The sequence below is a fragment of the Crinia signifera genome, chromosome 19, assembly GCF_055691185.1.
Source record: "Crinia signifera chromosome 19, ASM5569118v1, whole genome shotgun sequence".
Lineage (NCBI taxonomy): Eukaryota > Metazoa > Chordata > Amphibia > Anura > Myobatrachidae > Crinia > Crinia signifera.
Window position 1 is genome coordinate 46685722 of NC_139226.1, and position 20012 is coordinate 46705733.

General features: G+C 43.3%; 1 protein-coding gene across 3 annotated transcripts in view; it reads right to left on the minus strand.

Annotated features, from left to right (window-relative positions):
• Positions 1 to 2997: 2997 nt before the first annotated feature.
• TEX51 (testis expressed 51) overlaps positions 2998 to 20012 on the minus strand; it is a 28439-nt gene continuing 11424 nt past the window's right edge. Inside the window, exons 2-9 of one of the 3 annotated variants that reach the window (XM_083162481.1) lie at positions 19632 to 19724; positions 18351 to 18446; positions 17611 to 17631; positions 16597 to 16677; positions 13549 to 13621; positions 9430 to 9509; positions 7915 to 7984; positions 2998 to 3187 (exon numbers count right to left, since the gene is read on the minus strand). In XM_083162481.1, the coding sequence (XP_083018607.1) occupies positions 3031 to 3187; positions 7915 to 7984; positions 9430 to 9509; positions 13549 to 13621; positions 16597 to 16677; positions 17611 to 17631; positions 18351 to 18446; positions 19632 to 19724 (671 nt within the window). In that variant the 3' untranslated portion in view covers positions 2998 to 3030. The remainder of the gene's footprint in view (positions 3188 to 7914; positions 7985 to 9429; positions 9510 to 13548; positions 13622 to 16596; positions 16678 to 17610; positions 17632 to 18350; positions 18447 to 19631; positions 19725 to 20012) is intronic. The other 2 variants (XM_083162482.1, XM_083162483.1) reach the window with 2 other exon arrangements.

Below are 20012 nucleotides of genomic sequence, written 5' to 3' on the forward strand. Positions count from 1 at the left end.
TGTGGGTGCGGGTGTTGTGTTTTCCCAGGTGGGGGTGGTGGATGGGTGTGGCGGGTGAGGGGTGGGTGCAGGAGGTTGATTGGGTGTGGTGTCATGTGGCGGTGGCAGGGAGGTGAATCGATGCCTGTGTGCATCATTCATTTACCTTGTGGACGGGGCCTGGGGGGGTGCACGGTGTCTGGGGCAGCTGAGCAGCTTACCTTGGTGCTACGCTTGCCCCCAGGGTGATGATCGGCGGGGGTGATCGCATTTCTGGCACTTAGAGATGCTACATTTTGGTATCGGCTGCATGATGTGTGCTGCCAATCTGGCTCTCTTCCTGCTGCTGTAGTAGCTGGGGAATTTTCAGGGCAGGCGCTGGGTGTTCTGAAGACAGGGAGTTAGGCAGGCCGCACACTGGGTTTAGGTGGGTGGGCAGGGGTTGCACCGTTACCTGCTGCTGATCCTCCTCCATCTTCTCTTCCCCCTCGCAGCATGCCATGCATGATGTCCTCTCCCCTGCCACCAGAGGCGGATCCATGGGAAAAATTACAGGGGGTGGGGGTACCGTTATAAGGTGAAGCATAGTTGTGGGGGTGTGGTGAGATAGGGGACTTGTGATGTGGCACCATACAGGGACAGTAGGTTTAAGAACAGGTTAGGTTTTGAGTAGGTTAGGCTGAAGCACATTAGAGTTGGCTGTATGAGGAAAGGTCTGGGATTATGGTAAAGCTGGCGGGTGAGAAATTTAGGTTTTAGGCAGCGCAATTGAAGGTTAGGGTTTGGGTGCAGAAAATCGGGTATTATGATGGAGGGAAGGTGAGGGTTTAGGCTGCCAGAGAGATGGTCAGGGTTTAGGATGCAGGAGAGACGGTCACAGGGTAAGCTGTGAGAGTAGGGGGTTAAGCTTTGGGAGGGGAGGAAGGTTAGGGTTAGGCTTCAGATGAGGAAGGGTTCGATTTAGCAGCACAGCCAGCCTGTGCTCCCTCTATCCCCTGCAGCACAGCATGCTTTATGCACAGACCCCAGATGCCTCCCCACTCACAGGTGGACTACATGAAGCTGCCTAGGGCTTCACCACCAGCACACAACTGCCCCTATCCCCGTTCACCATAATGTATGTTGGGCTGGAAAAAGATGTCGTGCAGCGGTCGCTGCCAGCGCGCTGTGTGAGGTAGGACAGAAGGGGAAGAAAGCAGCATGCAGAGCTGGAGGAGGCAGTTACTCTTGCGTCACGCAGTGGCAGTGAAGTGCTGCTGCTGGCAGTCCCGCCCACGCGCTGTGAGGAAGGACAGAGGGGGGAGAAGGAGGAGGCAGAGTGACCCTGGCGCCGGGCGGTTCTCCCACCGCTGGGGCAGGGAGTGAAAGGGCAGCAATGCCGGGTGTCTGGTGAAAAGGCACATCACATGGGCCGGCTGCAGGACGGGGCAGTCCCGGGCGGTGGGCGGTTCTGTGATTGTACCTTTCCCCAGCCACAGGAAGGGAGGCTGCAACCTCCGCATAATACTTTGTCCGACCTGCAGGAAGTGAGGTAAAGATGGATCCCCGGCCACTGCATGCGGGTTGGGAGATTTTCAGCACCATGGTGCCTCTCTGTCACTGTACTCCTGGAGTGTTCACTTTTGTGTATAACGCAGGGCAGGGGGCAGTCTCCTATGTGTTAATGTTCCCTAGGGGGGTGGTGTGTGTATAACACTGGATGTGTTCCCTACTCCTGGACTTTTCAGTATTGTGTATCACGCTGGGCGAAGGGGCGGTTTCCTAAGGAATAATCTGGCAACACTGTGTGTATAACGCTGTCCGGTGGGCCTGTCAATCACCCGTGTAACTCCGCCCAGCGTTATACACACAGGTGATGATTGATAGATCTGGCTAAATAAATAAGAGATGGCACTATAATGGAAACTACTGAGGAAGAGAGGGATCTAGGTGTCACTATTTCAGGGGACTTAAAAGCAGGTAGGCAATGTAACAAAGCAATGAAGAAGGCAAGTCAGATGCTTGGTTGCATAGGGAGAGGTATCAGCAGTAGAAAGAAAGAAGTAATAATGCCACTGTATAGGTCATTGGTACGACCTCACCTAGAGTATTGTGTTCAGTTCTGGAGGCCATATGTACAGGAGGATATAAATACATTAGAGACTGTGCAAAGAAGAGCAACTAAAATGGTGCATGGCCTACATCACAAAACGTACCAGGAAAGACTAAAAGATCTTAATATGTATACTTTAGAGCAGAGAAGGGAAAGGGGGGACATGATAGAAACGTTCAAATATATTAAGGGCTTTAACAAGGTACAGGTGGGAGACATTCCTCACAGGAAGAGGAGCAGCAGAACACGAGGACATGCACTGAAACTAGAGGGAGGAAGATTCAGGGGAAATGTGAGGAAGAATTACTTCACAGAAAGAGTAGTAGATAAGTGGAATATCCTCCCATCAGAGGTGGTAGAGGCAAATAAAGTAGAACAATTTAAACATGCTTGGGATAGGCATATTGATATCCTTACAAAGAAATAAGGATAAAATATGGTTTGAGGTAACATGTTTAAAAGAAGGGGCAGACTAGATGGGCCAATGGTTCTTATCTGCCTTCACATTCTATGTTTCTAAGGCATTTGGCAGCCCTAGGATCAAACAGTGGTTCGCATTGCTTTAGACAGGGGCCCATATGACTGAAACCGTACTCTCTGGATAGCTGCGTAATATGGAGTCACAGTACAATAAACAGTAATATATTGTATGTATGTATTTTTTTGTCTTGGTTTTTTTATCATGTAACGGTGTAGGACTATGCTCTTTCCATACATTTTGTATATATTTTACTCTGAGAATATTTAGTGGAGTGTGTATTTATATTCCCTTATCTCTAGCTTTTTCCCTCTGGATGTGATCGTACAATGAGCATCCCGGTCTAGCACGGACCCTGGTCCTCAGGTACCCCCAACAGTTCATGTTTTCCAGCTCACCTGTGGATTTTTAAAATGTGACAGTTGGGAATAACCATGGACTTGGTGACTTTTTGAGATTTTGCAAGTTCTTTAATACAAAGTCAGACACCCTTTCTGCTGTGTTCTGCTAGTAAGGGGATTTGGTTTGCTTCTTCTTCTGTACCATTAGATTCTTCTTCTGTAGATAGAACGTCTGGAGGTAATTCCTTTTCAGCGGTGCCATAAAATCGTTGTTTTCTTTTCTTCCGGGAAAGAAGTCTGCAGAGAGATTTAAAAAATAAAATTCAATAAAGCAGGATGTCCCGTACAACAAAATAATGCAAAACCTTAATATTGCAGAACAAGTGCGAAGTAGGCAGGTCAGTCTTTTATTGGTGTGTTTGGGATGTCCCCAATCATGGGTCCATACTGGTATGTAATGATAGTGGTTGGTTACAAGTTGGCCTTCCCTTGTTCTTTGGTTGACCCTTAATGGGAGAAGTTGTTCTCAGACAAAACTCCTTACATGGCGAGAGTGCTTTGCTGTCAGGACGTAATAGATTTTCCAGAAGTGGTGGACCACCTTGGATGTTCCTGAGCACAAAGTGTTGTTGTTACCTTACCTGTATTTGTGTTGGAAAGATCTCTTTTTATTTTGCAATTGCTGAAGTGATGTATGCTATGGTTAAACCTCTGAGTGTCTGATGCTTCCACCATTTTACCCTTACAACCTCAATTGTGGTCCTGTGGTCGACAGCACACTTCCCCTATAGCACTTCCCCCCCACCCCCGCCAGGCAGAGGGAGCCCCTCTGGGGTCAGGAGCACAGCAGCCGGGGGGGGGAACAGCAAGTATTTTTAAAATATCTAAATGCACCCATCACATTTACCCCACAAAGAATCTGCCCCCTCTGGCACCCCTCCCTACTCTGCAATAGGCCCTGTCCACATACAAGACTGTTCCATCAGCGGTATAGTCCCCGAACGCCCACACAAAATGAAAACCCAGATAAATCCAAGATTTTTAAATATCTGAATCAGCGATTGCAATCAATTTTTGATCTGGATCGCCAGAAGGGGACACCCACACATTAACGATTAATTGTCACAATCATCTCCAGAACAGAGGATTTTCACAATTTATTGCAGGTGTATGGGCCCCATTAGTTGCTAAACTAGACAAGGTCTACTTAAAGTAGTAACAAAAAGATTACTGCATGCTTATCATCAAGTATTGGTTGGAAAAATGTCTCACACACACACACACACACACACACACACACACACACACACAACCTACTTGCCGTCTGGAGTTAAGTAACCTGGAGTCCAATCATTAAGACTAGATCAGAGGTGTGGATTAGAGTTTGAACTTCCCAATAAAAAACTAACATTTGGATTTCGCTATACATATGAAGTAATGCATGATTTCAACCATGCCTCAAACAAATAAGATCTAAGAAGATTTAGGATTAAGTTGACTTGTAGAAGCCGTTACATAAGTATCTCTAAAAGGTTTGATGTTTGTGAGGCCATTGTAAGACAAAGGGGGAAATTTCCTAAGATGTGTATTTTACTTCACATGTGATGTTGCTAGGGGCAACCAATCAGACCCTGTCTACTATCTTCTAGAGGGTGTTAAATAAATAAATAAGAAGTAGCTTCTGATTGGTTGCCCATAGCAACATCACATGTGAAGTAGAATACACATCTTAGTAAATTTCCCCCAAATTGTCTACAATATAAACAGAGAAAGTTTGGCAATGTTGAAATTCTCCCTACTTGTTAAACATACATCTTGTAAACCTCTATTAACAAAGCTATAATAAGTAAAACCCTGAACAAGAACGTTCATGTGAGGGAACCATAGAAGATGCCACTGCAGGCAGATATTGCTGCACATCTGAAGTTTGCATAAGCGGATCAGTATGTTCCACAGCGCTACTGGCAAAATGTTCTGTGGACGGATGGAATGAAAGCTGAGTATTTTTGGGAAAGAACTTTGAGGCTCATTCTGATTTGGACAGATCTCTGTGCTGGGGCGCAGAGTTTGTGCATACACCACAGGTGCAGATGTGATTTTCCACATTTTCGCCTATGTCCGTTCTATCCTGAGTGATACAGAACTTTTGCTGGATCTGTTTTTCTATGACATTGGGCATTTTCGGGGCTGCAGCAATACAATTCTATGAGCTGCTTTGACTAGTAGAAGTATTGTGGCAATGGGGTATGGAAGCCTGTTTCTGGTGGCTCTCTTACACCAAGCGTGGGTCTTCTGCAAGCATCTGTAATAAGGATGATCGCTGCTGGTGTTAAATCATTGGGCGGCGTTGAATTTTTTTTGCAGATGCACAAACTGCTGCAATTACCCTATGCAGTCTTGTAGATGTAGTCAATATGGCTTCCGCGGCTGGCTAAAATTACAGCCATTCTGTGTGACTCCTCCCATCAATATCAGCCACTTTACTGTCTCAGGGTCTGCACAATTTGCAGACGAATGCATTCTAATGCTTACCAAGATGTTTTGGAGGAGTCTAAAGCTGGGTACACACTAGGCGCTGTGTGTAAACAGCGAGATTGCAGGTGACTGCATCGGCAATTGCATACGGAATTGCCAATCTTGGCTGTGACCGTGCTGCATTCTGCAGCATGGACCTTGTTAGGGTTGTCTTCCATCAGCCCTGCATATGTGAGCGGGCATCATCAGCGACAAAGCGGGTACACACTAGACAATGTGCCTCCTATATAAATCTGATCCGCCGGGTTGTACGACATGTTATGGCTGGCTCAGTGCCATTTGAAACGCAACAGAAGTTGGGTAATGCAATAAGTAGTAAACAAACAAAAAAGTGAAGTAACTGCAATCAAACCGGATGCAGCTGGGTACCGGTAGTTTCACCTCCTACAAAAACAGAATACCGATATAAATAAATGGAACCCGCGCTTTCTGTTAGGGTAAGTATACAATTAGTGCCCAAATTCAGTAATCCTGGATGGTGTCAGTTCTTCCTTGGTTTCAATCCACTGTGTTCACCTCAAAAACAGAAAAGAAGGGAAGTCATGGTGCAGATTGTACCAACAAAGATATAAATGTGCGATCTAAGGGACAAGCTCAGCTTTCGTACCCTCTTTTGGCTCACTCAGGCCAAGTTCAATCGCATAGTCAGGGGGTCACACACACACACAATAGATTCTTCCTGATTTCTTCAATTTTCCTCAGATATGTGAATACAAAACATACAAACTCATCATGTAAACGTAAAAATAAATAAAAATACAAAAGCCTGGTACCGTGTTTGGCCTTTTAACAAAAAGGCTTGTCTGTGACCGTAACGGGGTCAGATGTATACCCGGGTATCCTGCCGTTAAATCCTCACCAAAGTCCAAAGGTTTATAGGTCCAAAACACTATGTAGCAGGAAACTCCACAACCACCGACGCGTTTCAATCTATCAGGTCTTCCTCGAGGTGTGTGGAGTGTCATGAAACTATTGAGATATTTATACCTGAGCAAGATTAGTCTAGCCCTGCCTCTTCCTGTTTGTCATAGGGTCAGACAACGAATCCTCATTTAATACATAATTCCAGTTAAAATTACATAAACAACACTTTCTTATTCACATGTCAACAATATATTATTCTCCCAATTTATTTTTCAAAAGAGATACTGTAAAAAAAGGAGGAAAACAGTCTAAGGTGTCAGAGATCAGACCCGGAAGTATCACTACTTCCGGTCCGTGGAACGCACCACATATCCGGGCCAGCCGTGTATATACCAACGCTCTCCAATTTGCAATAAGACAACGACAAAACCCAGAAGTCTATAACTAAATGGCTTTAGCATATTTGCCTTCTGGAATGACATTCACATTGAGATGCTATGACATGACCTAAAAAATCTAAAGGTTTCCATACACTATCGGCTTCTCCTATGGGAGAAGTCGCATCCAGTTCCTCTTGAGCCGCCCGGGACCCTCCTGGGCGGCAGGATTGCATGCAATACATCACATGCGGTTCCTCTGCATGCGCTCCCTGGCGCCGGGAGGGGGTCCAACATGGAGATGGTGCGTGCAGCACGAGATGTGAATCAGATCAGACACATGCTTTTTGGGATGATTTCACCTCATTTCTCAGCCCAATTCGCCGGAATCTGGTAAAATCGGGCTCAAATCGCATAGTGTATGGGGGCTTTAGGCTTTACCTACTTTATACATCCTGCCCTGCAAATATTCTCCTACTATATAAAGCTGTCAAATGTTTAATTGTGTGTTATTAATTTAAGCAGATTGTGTTCATCTATTATTTAGACCAATTATGTAGAAATCCAGGTAATTCCAAAGGATTCACATGTTTTTTTTCTCCATTGTATGTCAAGAGGCTCCTGCAACCGTAAATGATTGAAGTTTGGAACTTTCAAAGCAGAGGCAGTCAGATTACACCTATGCCAAATGTAGTGGTCCACTCTGTACCTCATTTGCCAATCTGGATTTCTTTGCTGTATCACAGAAGAGATTCATCCTCGTTTGTGTAAAATAACTTCTTTTTAGACAAATTGTGTCATGTGCTTGCTATAAATGGGTGGACTCAGCCACAGTGAACAAAGAACAGTCCCTGCTGGGCTGGCACATAGAAGTGACCCACCCTCCCCTTCGGGGCTTACCACAATCCCCTCCAGGGCAGGCCAAGAGCACAGGTAGATACAAGGGGATTGGAGGTAACAGCCAGCATCAACACCTGACTGCTACAGCAATTAGGTTGACATGCAGGAAGGTTGACATGAGGGAAGGTTGACATGGTCATTAGGTCGACATGGGAAAGGTCAGCCCATGTCGACCTTCAGTCATCTCGACCTAGTGGTGTTGACCTAATGCTTGTAGACCTAGTGACCGTATCCCAGTGACAGGCTTCTATGTCATGTCTATGTAGGACATCCAAAAAGTATCATTTTGTCGTATTTATTTTAGTATAACAGTAATTGCACTTCAGGTTATATCTTTTTTTAACTTACCCAAAACAGCAAATGAGAAGAAACAAACATCCCAATACTGCGGCTAAAATCAGGAACGAATCATCAGTTCCTTAAAGGCAAAAAGAACATATATATATATATTAGTACTGTTATCAAATAACGTGTTCTTCTCTGAGCATAAGTGCACGGTTATAAAGACCATCCCGGTTACAAAGACCATTCGCAAGGCAGGATCTGGGTCTCTCGCAAGGATGCGACTTTGCATCCGAGCGAATGAACCAGAATGCCCCCTTTATGCACTGAAGGGCTGGCAGTGGTCATGGTGTTAGAGAGTCCTGATTTTTACACCACCTTGTGCAACTTATATCAGGCACACAGGGCCTTATTCTAGTTCACGCTTTCTGACAAATTCCTTCTTAGATGGACAAAACCATGTGCACTGCAGGTGGGGCAGATGTGACTTGTGCAGAGAGAGTTAGATTTGGGTGGGGTTTTACTTCAAAGTGAGATCCATATTGCAGTGTAAAAATAAAGCAGTCAGTATTTACCCTGCACAGAAACACAATAACTCACCCAAATCTAATTCTCTCTGCACATTTTACATCTGTCACCCCTACAGTGCACATGGTTTTGTCCATCTAAGAAGGAAAGAGTGAACTGGAATAAGGCCCATAGTTACTATGCGGGACTCTGCGCGGCATTTGTACCACTGACATTTTATACAAACACAGTATTATTTTTAAGCACCGCTGAAAATGTCCTGCATGTAAACACCACTTAAATTTGTATGGCATGGAATACCATGTAAGGGTGCTGGGAAAATACTATATATTAAGGCAGGGGTAGCCAACTCCAGTCCTCGAGAGCTACCAACAGTTAACGTTTTCCAGGTCTCCTCACAGAATCACAAGTGAAGTAATTAGCTCCACCTGTGGATCTTTTAAAATGTGTCAGTCAGTAATGAGTGCACCTGTGTACCTGCAAGGTGAGCTGTAAAATGTGAACTGTTGGTAGCACTCGTGGACTGGAGTTGGCTACCTCTGCCCTAGTAATACCGCCTGTCGGCACGTAGGTTTAAACAAAAATGTGAAAAACTCATGTCAACTTTTTGACTGTTGACGGAACGTCATTGTCAACCTTATTTATTATTTATTTATGACCAGTTTCTTATATAGCGCATACATATTCCGCAGCACTTTGCAGAAGATATTTGAACATGCACATCAGCCCCTGCCCCATGGTACAATAATTGTACCAGGTATCGGCACTTTCTGGGTTACTGGACTGGGGTTGGGAAACACTGATGTTTGTATACCAGGTAAAGGTTAGTTCACTTTTGTAGTCCAACTTCTCTGTTAGAATTTTGCTCCTACTGTACATTTGGATGAGCCATCCCTATTCGAATTGCTGATTCACCATGCCACTCGCCCCCACCTCACATTCATATATCAACCACTTTTGAGATTTGCAAATGTGGTTCTTTAATACAAAGTCAGACACCCTATTTGCTGTGTTTTGCTAGTAAGGGGATTTAGTTTGGTTCTTCTACTGTACCATTAGCTTCTTCTTCTGGAGGTAATTCATTTTCAGCGGTGCCATCAAATCGTTGGTTTCTTTCCTTCCAGAAAATAAATCTGCAGAAAGGTTTAAAAAAAAAAAAAATTCAATAAAGCAGGATGTCCCGTACAACAAAATAATGCAAAACCTAAATATTGTAGAACAAGTGCGAAGTAGGCAGGTCAGTCTTTTATTGGTGTGTTTGGGATGTCCCCAAGCATGGGTCCATACTGGTATGTAATGATAGTGGTTGGTTACAAGTTGGCCCTCCCTTGTTCTTTGGTTGACCCTTAATGGGAGAAGTTGTTCTCAGACAAAACTCCTTACATGGCGAGAGTGCTTTGCTGTCAGGATGTAATAGATTTTTCAGAAGTGGTGGACCACCTTGGATGTTCCTGAGCACAAAGTGTTGTTGTTACCTTACCTGTATTTGTGTTGGAAAGATCTTTTTTTTTTGCCAATTGTTGAAGTGACGCATGCTATGGTTTATCTTCGAGAAAGGCAAACGGTGGCAAGTAAAATGTAAATCCTTTGCAATTACTTGGATTTCAGCATAAATTGGCCATAAATTGTGATCTGGTCTTAAGGTGCCCATACATCGGCAATAACAATTAATTGTTTCTCAGATTCAGAATCCCCCCCCCCCCAGATAAATTGTTTCTCCAATCTATCTGACTTGCCCACACATTACAGATTTGTTTGTGATTGGCAGATTTTTCCTGTCATGAGATTGCATTTTCAAATTTGGAAAGTGCCCATATATCACCTCAATCGATAAGCGGGGCTTTAAAACTACAAGGGAAAAAAGAAAACTGCTAGGGGTCCCCCAAATTTTGTGAACCAGCACCAGGCTCCATTAGCAAGGTAGGTAATGCCACAGTCAGGGGACACGTCATTGGTCCTGTGACCGAAGCATTTAGCCACCCTAGATAGTCAGCCCAGGCCGGGGATTCCTGGGGAGGTGGGGACCCCCTTAATTAGAGGGTCTCCCCTCTACAGTGTACCCCAGGAATGTGCTGAAGCCCGGGGCTATACCCTACACCCCTGGGCGGTGGGTGTGGAGTTGATAGCTATTTAAAAAATAATATTGGCCTTTGCAGTTGGACTACAGTTCCCAGCAATCCTGTCCCACATGCTGATATTTGGAGAACCACAAGTACCAGCCGGCAAAGGCAACAAAAAAATAACCACAAAACACCAATTGTTTTAATATTTTATTTTCCTGGATCTTCACCTGGGGCGGCGGCCTTTAAGCTCTTCTGCATGGACGCAATCTGCCCAGGGCTTCCGCCAACATCTTCATCTGTGTGCTTCACCCTGTCATTTGGGTGGTGGGTGACATGAGTGTGAGATAGTGAGGGTTGTTAAGGCTAAATAATGGCAATTCTAAAGTAATGTGTAGTTAATATGAGATTACAAATAATGACAGGAAAAAAATAAATAAATTAAAAATGACAGGGACAGTTAGAAGTAGGATGTATGTTTATTAAGTTGAGCTGCTGCTGATTTAATATTGGAACTAGTGGTGAGAGGAAGGTCTAACGTGTTCTGTCCAGGCCAGAGATTTGACCTACACGCACACACACATGCCAACCACCCCTTGACAGTCCTGCCGCCCCCGCCGCACACACGCACATTATGGGCTAATTACAGAAATATTGTAGATGCAAAGAACAAAATGCTGTATACTGTAGGTAACATGGGATGGCCTTATGTATCTGAATGGATATTTTATGGGGAAAAGGGGATAAGGGATGGTAGAGAGTGATACCGCACTGGTTAAGAGGGTAAATTGTAGGGTTTCTGTGATGACTGACATAGGCCTAATCCATAGGCATATATAGCATAGGTTGCCCCTTTTGATACTTTTGTGGGGTTCCTTTGTCTTTGACTGTCTGTGGTGCACCCCAGAGATAAACAATGTTCTTGTTAGTGCCAAGAGAGGCAAGGAGAGAAAGAGAACTCTTTGTGGGTGCACCCTCACATCACAGAAGAAAGTTGTTGTTAAGTGCTGTTATTAAAATAGAATACATTGTAATAGTAATATATTAAAATATGATTTGAATAGTGCTTTTTGTACAATAAACTTAAAAAAGCGCTGCAAAAAATATGTGTGTAGCTAGAGAAATAGCTCTCTTAAATGAACCTTCTCCTAAGGCCTACCATGTGACATAATCTGTCACACACTACACACATATTTTTTGCACCGCTTTTTTAAGTTTATTGTACAAAAAGCACTATTCAAATCATATTTTAATATATTACTACTACAATGTATTCTATTTTAATAACAGCACTTAACAACAACGTTCTTCTGTGATGTAAGGGTGCACCCACAAAGCGTTCTCTTTCTCTCCTTGCCTCTCTTGGCGCTAACAAGTATCTGAATGGATGTAAGCTCTCAACTCATCTCAACTTTGTCATAACACATCTGATTACCACAAAGTGTTATTTGGATGGTTTTATGATTGGATGCTGATGTTCCTCGAAGGTCTCAGATAAAGGAAGTTAGGCCCCATGTATCAGTGAAAAATAACACCAATGGAATTCAGCAGTACTCCCCTCTCTAGCAAGGTCTAGAATGGTCACACGCCTCAGCTGCATCCTCGCTCTCCTGCTAGCAGCTTAACTCTGCCAGTGACAGGCTTCTATGTCATCTGTATGTACGGCATCCAAAAAGTATCATTTTGTCATATTTATTTTAGTATTACAGTGCATACACAGAGCGATTTTGTGCTCTTTTCGAGCAATCTGACTAGATTGCTTAGAAAGTAAGCACAGATCTCTCCGTGTGTATGCCCCAAGTGTTTAATTATCTCCTGCTCTCAGGGCAAAATCTAGTCAAATTGCTTAGCAAGTGACTACAAATCTCTCTGTGTGTACAGAATGAGAGTTACTGATTGCAATCTCTCATTGTGAACCACTACCCGGCCTTTTTTTTTTGCTTAAGCAAAATTGCTTAGCACAAATCACTGCATGTGTATGTGCTCTCCACGGGTGATCTGGACACCAGGAAATCGCCTACCATAAATAGCTTACAAAATAGCTTAGCACACATCTTTACGTGTGTATGATGCCCCTTATCCAGGATTGCACTTCAGGTAATATATATATATAATTTTTGGTACTCTTTACCTAGAACGGCGCCCGCGATCAGAATCGCGGGCGTCGGGGGTAAAAAATCGCGGGCATCGCGGGTAAATCGCGGGTACATCAAAATCGGGTACCCGCGATTACCGCGATTTTCCCATAGGGAACAATGTTAAAAAGCCTAATTGACCGCGATTTTAATGTAAAATGCCTCAATGCCCGCGATTTTCCCATAGGAATCAATGTTAAATGGGCTACAGAGCCCAAATAGACCCAATTCACCCTTAAATGTCACCCCAATTTTTTTACGCCACCCCACGATCCACGCCAACCCGAAGCGTGGCGAGCGCAGCGAGCCCGCGAGGGGCGGCGGTACGCGTCCTCCGACCTTTTCATGCCCTACTATCCACGTCGGCGTGGAGTTGAGAATAGAATAGTGTGGCGAGCGCAGCGAGCCACCGAGCCCGAAGCGTGGCGAGCGCAGCGAGGCCCGCGAGGGGACGCGGGCTTCACAGGTGTCGGCGTCGCCACGGACACCTGTGAAGTCCGCGAGGGGACGCGTATAACTGTGAAGGTATCCGCGTCCCCTCGCGGGGCTCGGTGGCTCGCTGCGCTCGCCACACTATTCTATTCTCAACTCCACGCCGACGTGGATAGTAGGGCATGAAAAGGTCGGAGGACGCGTACCGCCGCCCCTCGCGGGCTCGCTGCGCTCGCCACGCTTCGGGTTGGCGTGGATCGTGGGGTGGCGTCAAAAAATTGGGGTGACATTTAAGGGTTAATTGAGCCTATTTGGGCTCTGTAGCCCATTTAACATTGATTCCTATGGTAAAATCGCGGGCATTGAGGCATTGAATGCAAAATCGCGGTCAATCTGGCTTTTTAACATTGTTCCCTATGGGAAAATCGCGGTGATCGCGGGCATCGCGTCGCGGCCGTTTATGTACTGCCCGCGATCCCGCGATCACCCCGATGGGCGCCGTTCTAGGTAAAGAGTACCTAATTTTTTATTTTTGAAAAACTTACCCTCCACAGCAAATGAGGAGAAGAAGCGCACATCCCATTACTGATGCCGAAATCAGGAATGAATCATCAGTTCCTTAAAGGCAAAAAGAACACTATATATATTAGTACTGTTCTCAAATAACGTGTTCTTCTCTGAGCGTAGGTGCACGGTTATAAAGACTATTTATACATTAACATGAATCTGTTCTGCAATCTTCCAGTTTAAAGGATAAGCAACAAATATAAAAAATATAAAATACAGTATTCAAAATGGCTCAAGCGGTGTAGAACTTTCACTTGTACCTATACAGCACTCCTATCACCAAATGACCAGAGAGATTCTGTGTATGATACAAGTACTGTCGTGTACAATTCTGTGTATGATACAAGTAGTCGTGTACAATTCTGTGTATGATACAAGTAGTCGTGTACAATTCTGTGTATGATACAAGTAGTCGTGTACAATTCTGTGTATGATAAAAGTACTGTCGTGTACAATTCTGTGTATGATACAAGTACTGTCGTGTACAATTCTATGTATGATACAAGTACTGTCGTGTACGATTCTTTGTATGATACAAGTACTGTCGTGTACAATTCTGTGTATGATACAAGTACTGTCGTGTACAATTCTGTGTATGATACAAGTACTGTCGTGTACAATTCTGTGTATGATACAGGTAGTCGTGTACAATTCTGTGTATGATACAAGTACTGTCGTGTACAATTCTGTGTATGATACAAGTACAGTCGTGTACAATTCTGTGTATGATACAAGTACTGTCGTGTACAATTCTGTGTATGATACAAGTACTGTCGTGTACAATTCTGTGTATGATACAAGTACTGTCGTGTACAATTCTATGTATGATACAAGTACTGTCGTGTACAATTCTGTGTATGATACAAGTACTGTCGTGTACAATTCTGTGTATGATACAGGTAGTCGTGTACAATTCTGTGTATGATACAAGTACTGTCGTGTACAATTCTATGTATGATACAAGTACTGTCGTGTACGATTCTGTGTTTGATACAGGTACTGTTGTGTACGATTCTTTGTATGATACAAGTACTGTCGTGTACAATTCTGTGTATGATACAAGTACTGTCGTGTACAATTCTGTGTATGATACAAGTACTGTCGTGTACAATTCTGTGTATGATACAGGTAGTCGTGTACAATTCTGTGTATGATACAAGTACTGTCGTGTACAATTCTGTGTATGATACAAGTACTGTCGTGTACAATTCTGTGTATGATACAAGTACTGTCGTGTACGATTCTGTGTATGATACAAGTACTGTCGTGTACGATTCTGTGTATGATACAAGTACTGTCGTGTACAATTCTGTGTATGATACAAGTACTGTCGTGTACAATTCTGTGTATGATACAGGTAGTCGTGTACAATTCTGTGTATGATACAAGTACTGTCGTGTACAATTCTGTGTATGATACAAGTACTGTCGTGTACAATTCTGTGTATGATACAAGTACTGTCGTGTACGATTCTGTGTATGATACAAGTACTGTCGTGTACGATTCTGTGTATGATACAAGTACTGTCGTGTACAATTCTGTGTATGATACAAGTACTGTCGTGTACAATTCTGTGTATGATACAGGTAGTCGTGTACAATTCTGTGTATGATACAAGTACTGTCGTGTACAATTCTATGTATGATACAAGTACTGTCGTGTACGATTCTGTGTTTGATACAGGTACTGTTGTGTACGATTCTTTGTATGATACAAGTACTGTCGTGTACAATTCTGTGTATGATACAAGTACTGTCGTGTACAATTCTGTGTATGATACAAGTACTGTCGTGTACAATTCTGTGTATGATACAGGTAGTCGTGTACAATTCTGTGTATGATACAAGTACTGTCGTGTACAATTCTGTGTATGATACAAGTACTGTCGTGTACAATTCTGTGTATGATACAAGTACTGTCGTGTACGATTCTGTGTATGATACAAGTACTGTCGTGTACGATTCTGTGTATGATACAAGTACTGTCGTGTACAATTCTATGTATGATACAAGTACTGTCGTGTACGATTCTGTGTATGATACAAGTACTGTCGTGTACGATTCTGTGTATGATACAAGTACTGTCGTGTACAATTCTGTGTATGATACAAGTACTGTCGTGTACAATTCTGTGTATGATACAAGTACTGTCGTGTACGATTCTGTGTATGATACAAGTACTGTCGTGTACGATTCTGTGTATGATACAAGTACTGTCGTGTACGATTCTGTGTATGATACAAGTACTGTCGTGTACAATTCTGTGTATGATACAAGTACTGTCGTGTACGATTCTGTGTATGATACAAGTACTGTCGTGTACGATTCTGTGTATGATACAAGTACTGTCGTGTACAATTCTGTGTATGATACAAGTACTGTCGTGTACAATTCTGTGTATGATACAAGTACTGTCGTGTACGATTCTGTGTATGATACAAGTACTGTCGTGTACGATTCTGTGTATGATACAAGTACTGTCGTGTACGATTCTGTGTATGATACAGGTGTGAGCAAAAAACAGCTTTGCAATAGTTGAAATTGCACATGATCTATAAGCTATATAGGGCTGAATTCAATTAGCCTTAGATACTGTAATTATACCAACAGCTAATTAATCTGCTGGGGCTATCAATGATATCCCACAGTAGGCTGAGATCAGCCCACAGACTGCAGATTTCTGGTAGAGCCTGATGAGACACAACCCCGAACTCCACATGGGCCCTCATCATTGCCTCGAAGCAGTTCGCTGGAGGAACGCATACTGGGTTCTGTGTGTTAATGCATAGAAGCAGGTCATTTACCGTACAAGGAAAAAGGGGCTCTAATGTGATATCCCTGAATGTTATAGCGCAGAGCTGCCGCCCTTTTATTGGCGTGGTAAATTACTGATGGCAATTGAATTCTGCCAGTAGCCTTATTTTTTATTAGACTGGGAAAAAAATGATGGTAATGACAATTATGTGTTAGAATTAGTTTTAATTGTGTACCCTACATATGAAACATGATTTCTTGCAAAATACATACTTCTGCAGATGACTGGGTCATTACACGTCACGTTAGATATCTTGCAGGTCTGGCAGTTGACGATCTCATAATATTCCATTTCTGTAACAATATATGCTGCTTTAGCAATGTAATGAGTGGCTATCTCCCTTCATTTGTAAACACTTCTCTCATTTATGAAGTCTAAAGGACGAAACGCGTTGGTTACTGCCTGCTGACTCCTCCACTAGATAAGTTATGCTTTTACTTTCAAAAACTTTTTTTTTTTAAATAATTTTTTATATGGCGTTTTTTCTTATGTAATTTTTTTTTTATAGATCATTATTTTTATCCTTCCCCTTTTCTCTATGTGAAAACCGCCTTTTTTCACTGTTTCTTCCATTTAAATATTGTATCTTGTAAACACTGTAATAAATAATTGTATATGTAAACAAAGCACTGTCTTTAATGTAGGTATATTTAGTCGCTGAACCTCTATCCCTATATCCTACTTCTCTCATTTATGCTGAGGAATTCCTGAATAAATTAAGAAAATGCTGTTGCAAACATTCATAGTTACCCAAGTTAACACTATAAATTCGGTCTAAACCTGAACTGTTTGGGAACTGATAGATATACGGTAAGTATACTTACCGAACCCCTGTCAGATGCAAAACAAAATTTTCTAGAATGGCTGTGTCGGCAATTTCAAGGCAACACAAAACAAATATGTGGAACTAGGGTCATCTCTTGTTTGCTAATTCAGGCTGGCATTACTTTATTATGCCCCATTCCATTCAGACTTCTTTTTTTTTTTACAGAATAACCAAATGGGGATATGAGTAACCTGTTCTGCAAAACTGCCAATTCTTCCCAATACTGCCAGCTGGTTTTAAAGCCACAGTACTATTAAACTAAATCCCAAACTTTTCCACTTTCAAATCCTCAAAATAAAAATCTTTGCAAGTGGGAACTACAGTATTACAGCAATCCAGCAACGGCTTCAGTCTATAGCAGCCATCCAAGTATAGAGAGAAGTTTAAGAAGGGAACTTACCGCAGCTGGATCTGTTACATACTGAATTAACAGGATAGAAAAAAAATTGTTAATACAGATCTTATGTTCTATTACATGACCGTTCATAAACGATAGACAGGTTTACAGATGGTGTCTACTAATATAAGACATGATGATACACTAATGTTCTGTAACAATACAGAGAGTGGATAGGAATGGATGACTTCTGTATGAACAAAGCATTATGAGACGCATTTATCAAACAATATTTGCAGCTAAATCCACGAAAACACCAGTTTTCTGGGGTTAGCCGCAAATATTAAGTATCCCCTGAATGTACCAAAGGGGGATTGCAGGATCCCCTCTGCATTGCCGCCGACCGCATCCATCATAGGTTTCTATGGGGGATGCGAAGCTGCCCGATGTATCAAAATCGGGCGGCCCGGCTTCGCATCCCTGGGCTATGGCCATTCTGAGATGGCGATAGCCCATTGTAGCCTATGGCTACTGATCGCACTGCCGCCGGGGCAGTGTGGTCGGTGGAGGGTCAGCTCCAACCATGCATGCGCAGAACCCCCTGCTTCCAGATGAGCGCATCGCAGGGATGGGATCCTTTCGGAGCCCTGTCCCTGCGAGCGAGGGGTAATGCGTACCACCATTAGGATCGCATTTTACAATGCGATCCTGGGCGGTAATATTTTGAATATACCTGAGCGCCTGATTCTTGTTACAACATTTCTTTTTGCATCATTGATCATATGTTTTGCGCACAAACCTACCAAGCAGTGGTATGGCCCTGGACCTGTTCAGAAGAATACTGGTGATGTCATCTCTTTCATCATCGAGCTGCTCCCAGAAGACAGAATTTTCAATATCTGAAATTTTTTAAATGACAGTTTGTCAAAAGTAGTTGGCAAATGTGAAATCAAACCTGGTATTTCCGTCAAGACGTTTCGCCCCATTAAAAATTGTGGTTCATTTGTTACACTGAACAATAGTGTATCTGACTTGTATTGTAGAATCGTAGGGGTAAATTCACTAAGATGGGAGTTCTATTGAAATGGGATGTTGTCCATAGCAACCAATCAGATACTACTTATTTATTTAGAACCTTCTAGAAACAATAGATAGAATCTGATTGGTTGCTATGGGCAAAATCCCATCTTCAATAGAAGTCACATCTTAGTAAATTGACCCCATCATTTCTACTGCTCATTAGGGTACAGGCATTAGGGGGGAAATATCGGCAGCTCAATCCCGGCCAGGACTCGCCTGCTACAGACCCGCTTCCCTATGAAGGCGGGTCTGTATTGTCAGAAACGGCTGTAGATTGTCGAATCGCTGACGTTTTTCGACAAAATGGCTGACTTTCCGCTGATCCACGGACTTTCCGACACTCAACAATCAGAACATTGAATTTTGACTGTCGAGATACTTTTGGACCCGGCGAAAAACGTCAGGGATTCCGACTGTCGGGACGTTGCAACAGTCAGCATCCCGGATTGGATACCCCCCTTAGACTGTTGATGGATGTTGAATAAGTAACTCATCATTAGTGGCCTGACATACAGATGGAGCGTCTCAGCCAGCTCAGGGAATCGCCATATTGCTCCATCTGAAGGGAACGCACACGTATCCCCATCAGTACGGTGGCGGGGAGCGGTTTCCCTGCCCGTCACTGCTACAGGGATATGGGCAGAGAGTGGGGGAAGCTGGTGGGGGCTGCGGGGAGGTGCAAGGGACCGGCGGTGGAGGGCTCCCACGGAATGGGGCTGAAGCCGCTGAGAGCTCTCTCAGCCAATCAGAGGGCTGTCCAGGGTTTCAAAGTCAACTGCTGCTGCTGACAAGTCCCGCCGCCTGAAAGCTCCACCGCTATGGTCCCCAGCTACGGTACCGCCTACACAGCCCCACACCACCACCCTTCCAGCACCCGATGTCGCATTGCATCTGATCACATAAGTGTATGGGCAGCATTAAATTGCCAGGATTCGTTCATTCAATATTAATTTAATATATATTTGTAGATTTCAGAAATAAATATAAAATATTTATATTTTTACCTTTATATCTCTCAAGTAACATATTTATTTTCAGTGCAATGTTTGCAATCACATCCTGAATCACTGCTCGATCTAAAACAACAACAATATAAACTGCAGAGCTGGCCTTTGATTATCATAAGAATAATGGTAAAGTGCAGAACAAAGGTGTAAATAGACATGGTAACAGTTATATTGATTACTTTATGACAAATGTGTGTGTGTGTGTTTGTGTATATATATACAGGTATGAGGTCCGGCACTCCAAATAATATACGGTTTTGCGGTCGGTGCCTCCACAGCTCAAAGAGCAAATATAGACAGTGGTGGTGTGGCACTCGCAACACTTTCTCAGGAACATGAAAGGTACGCCAAATCCTGATGACAAATTAAATTTGAAAC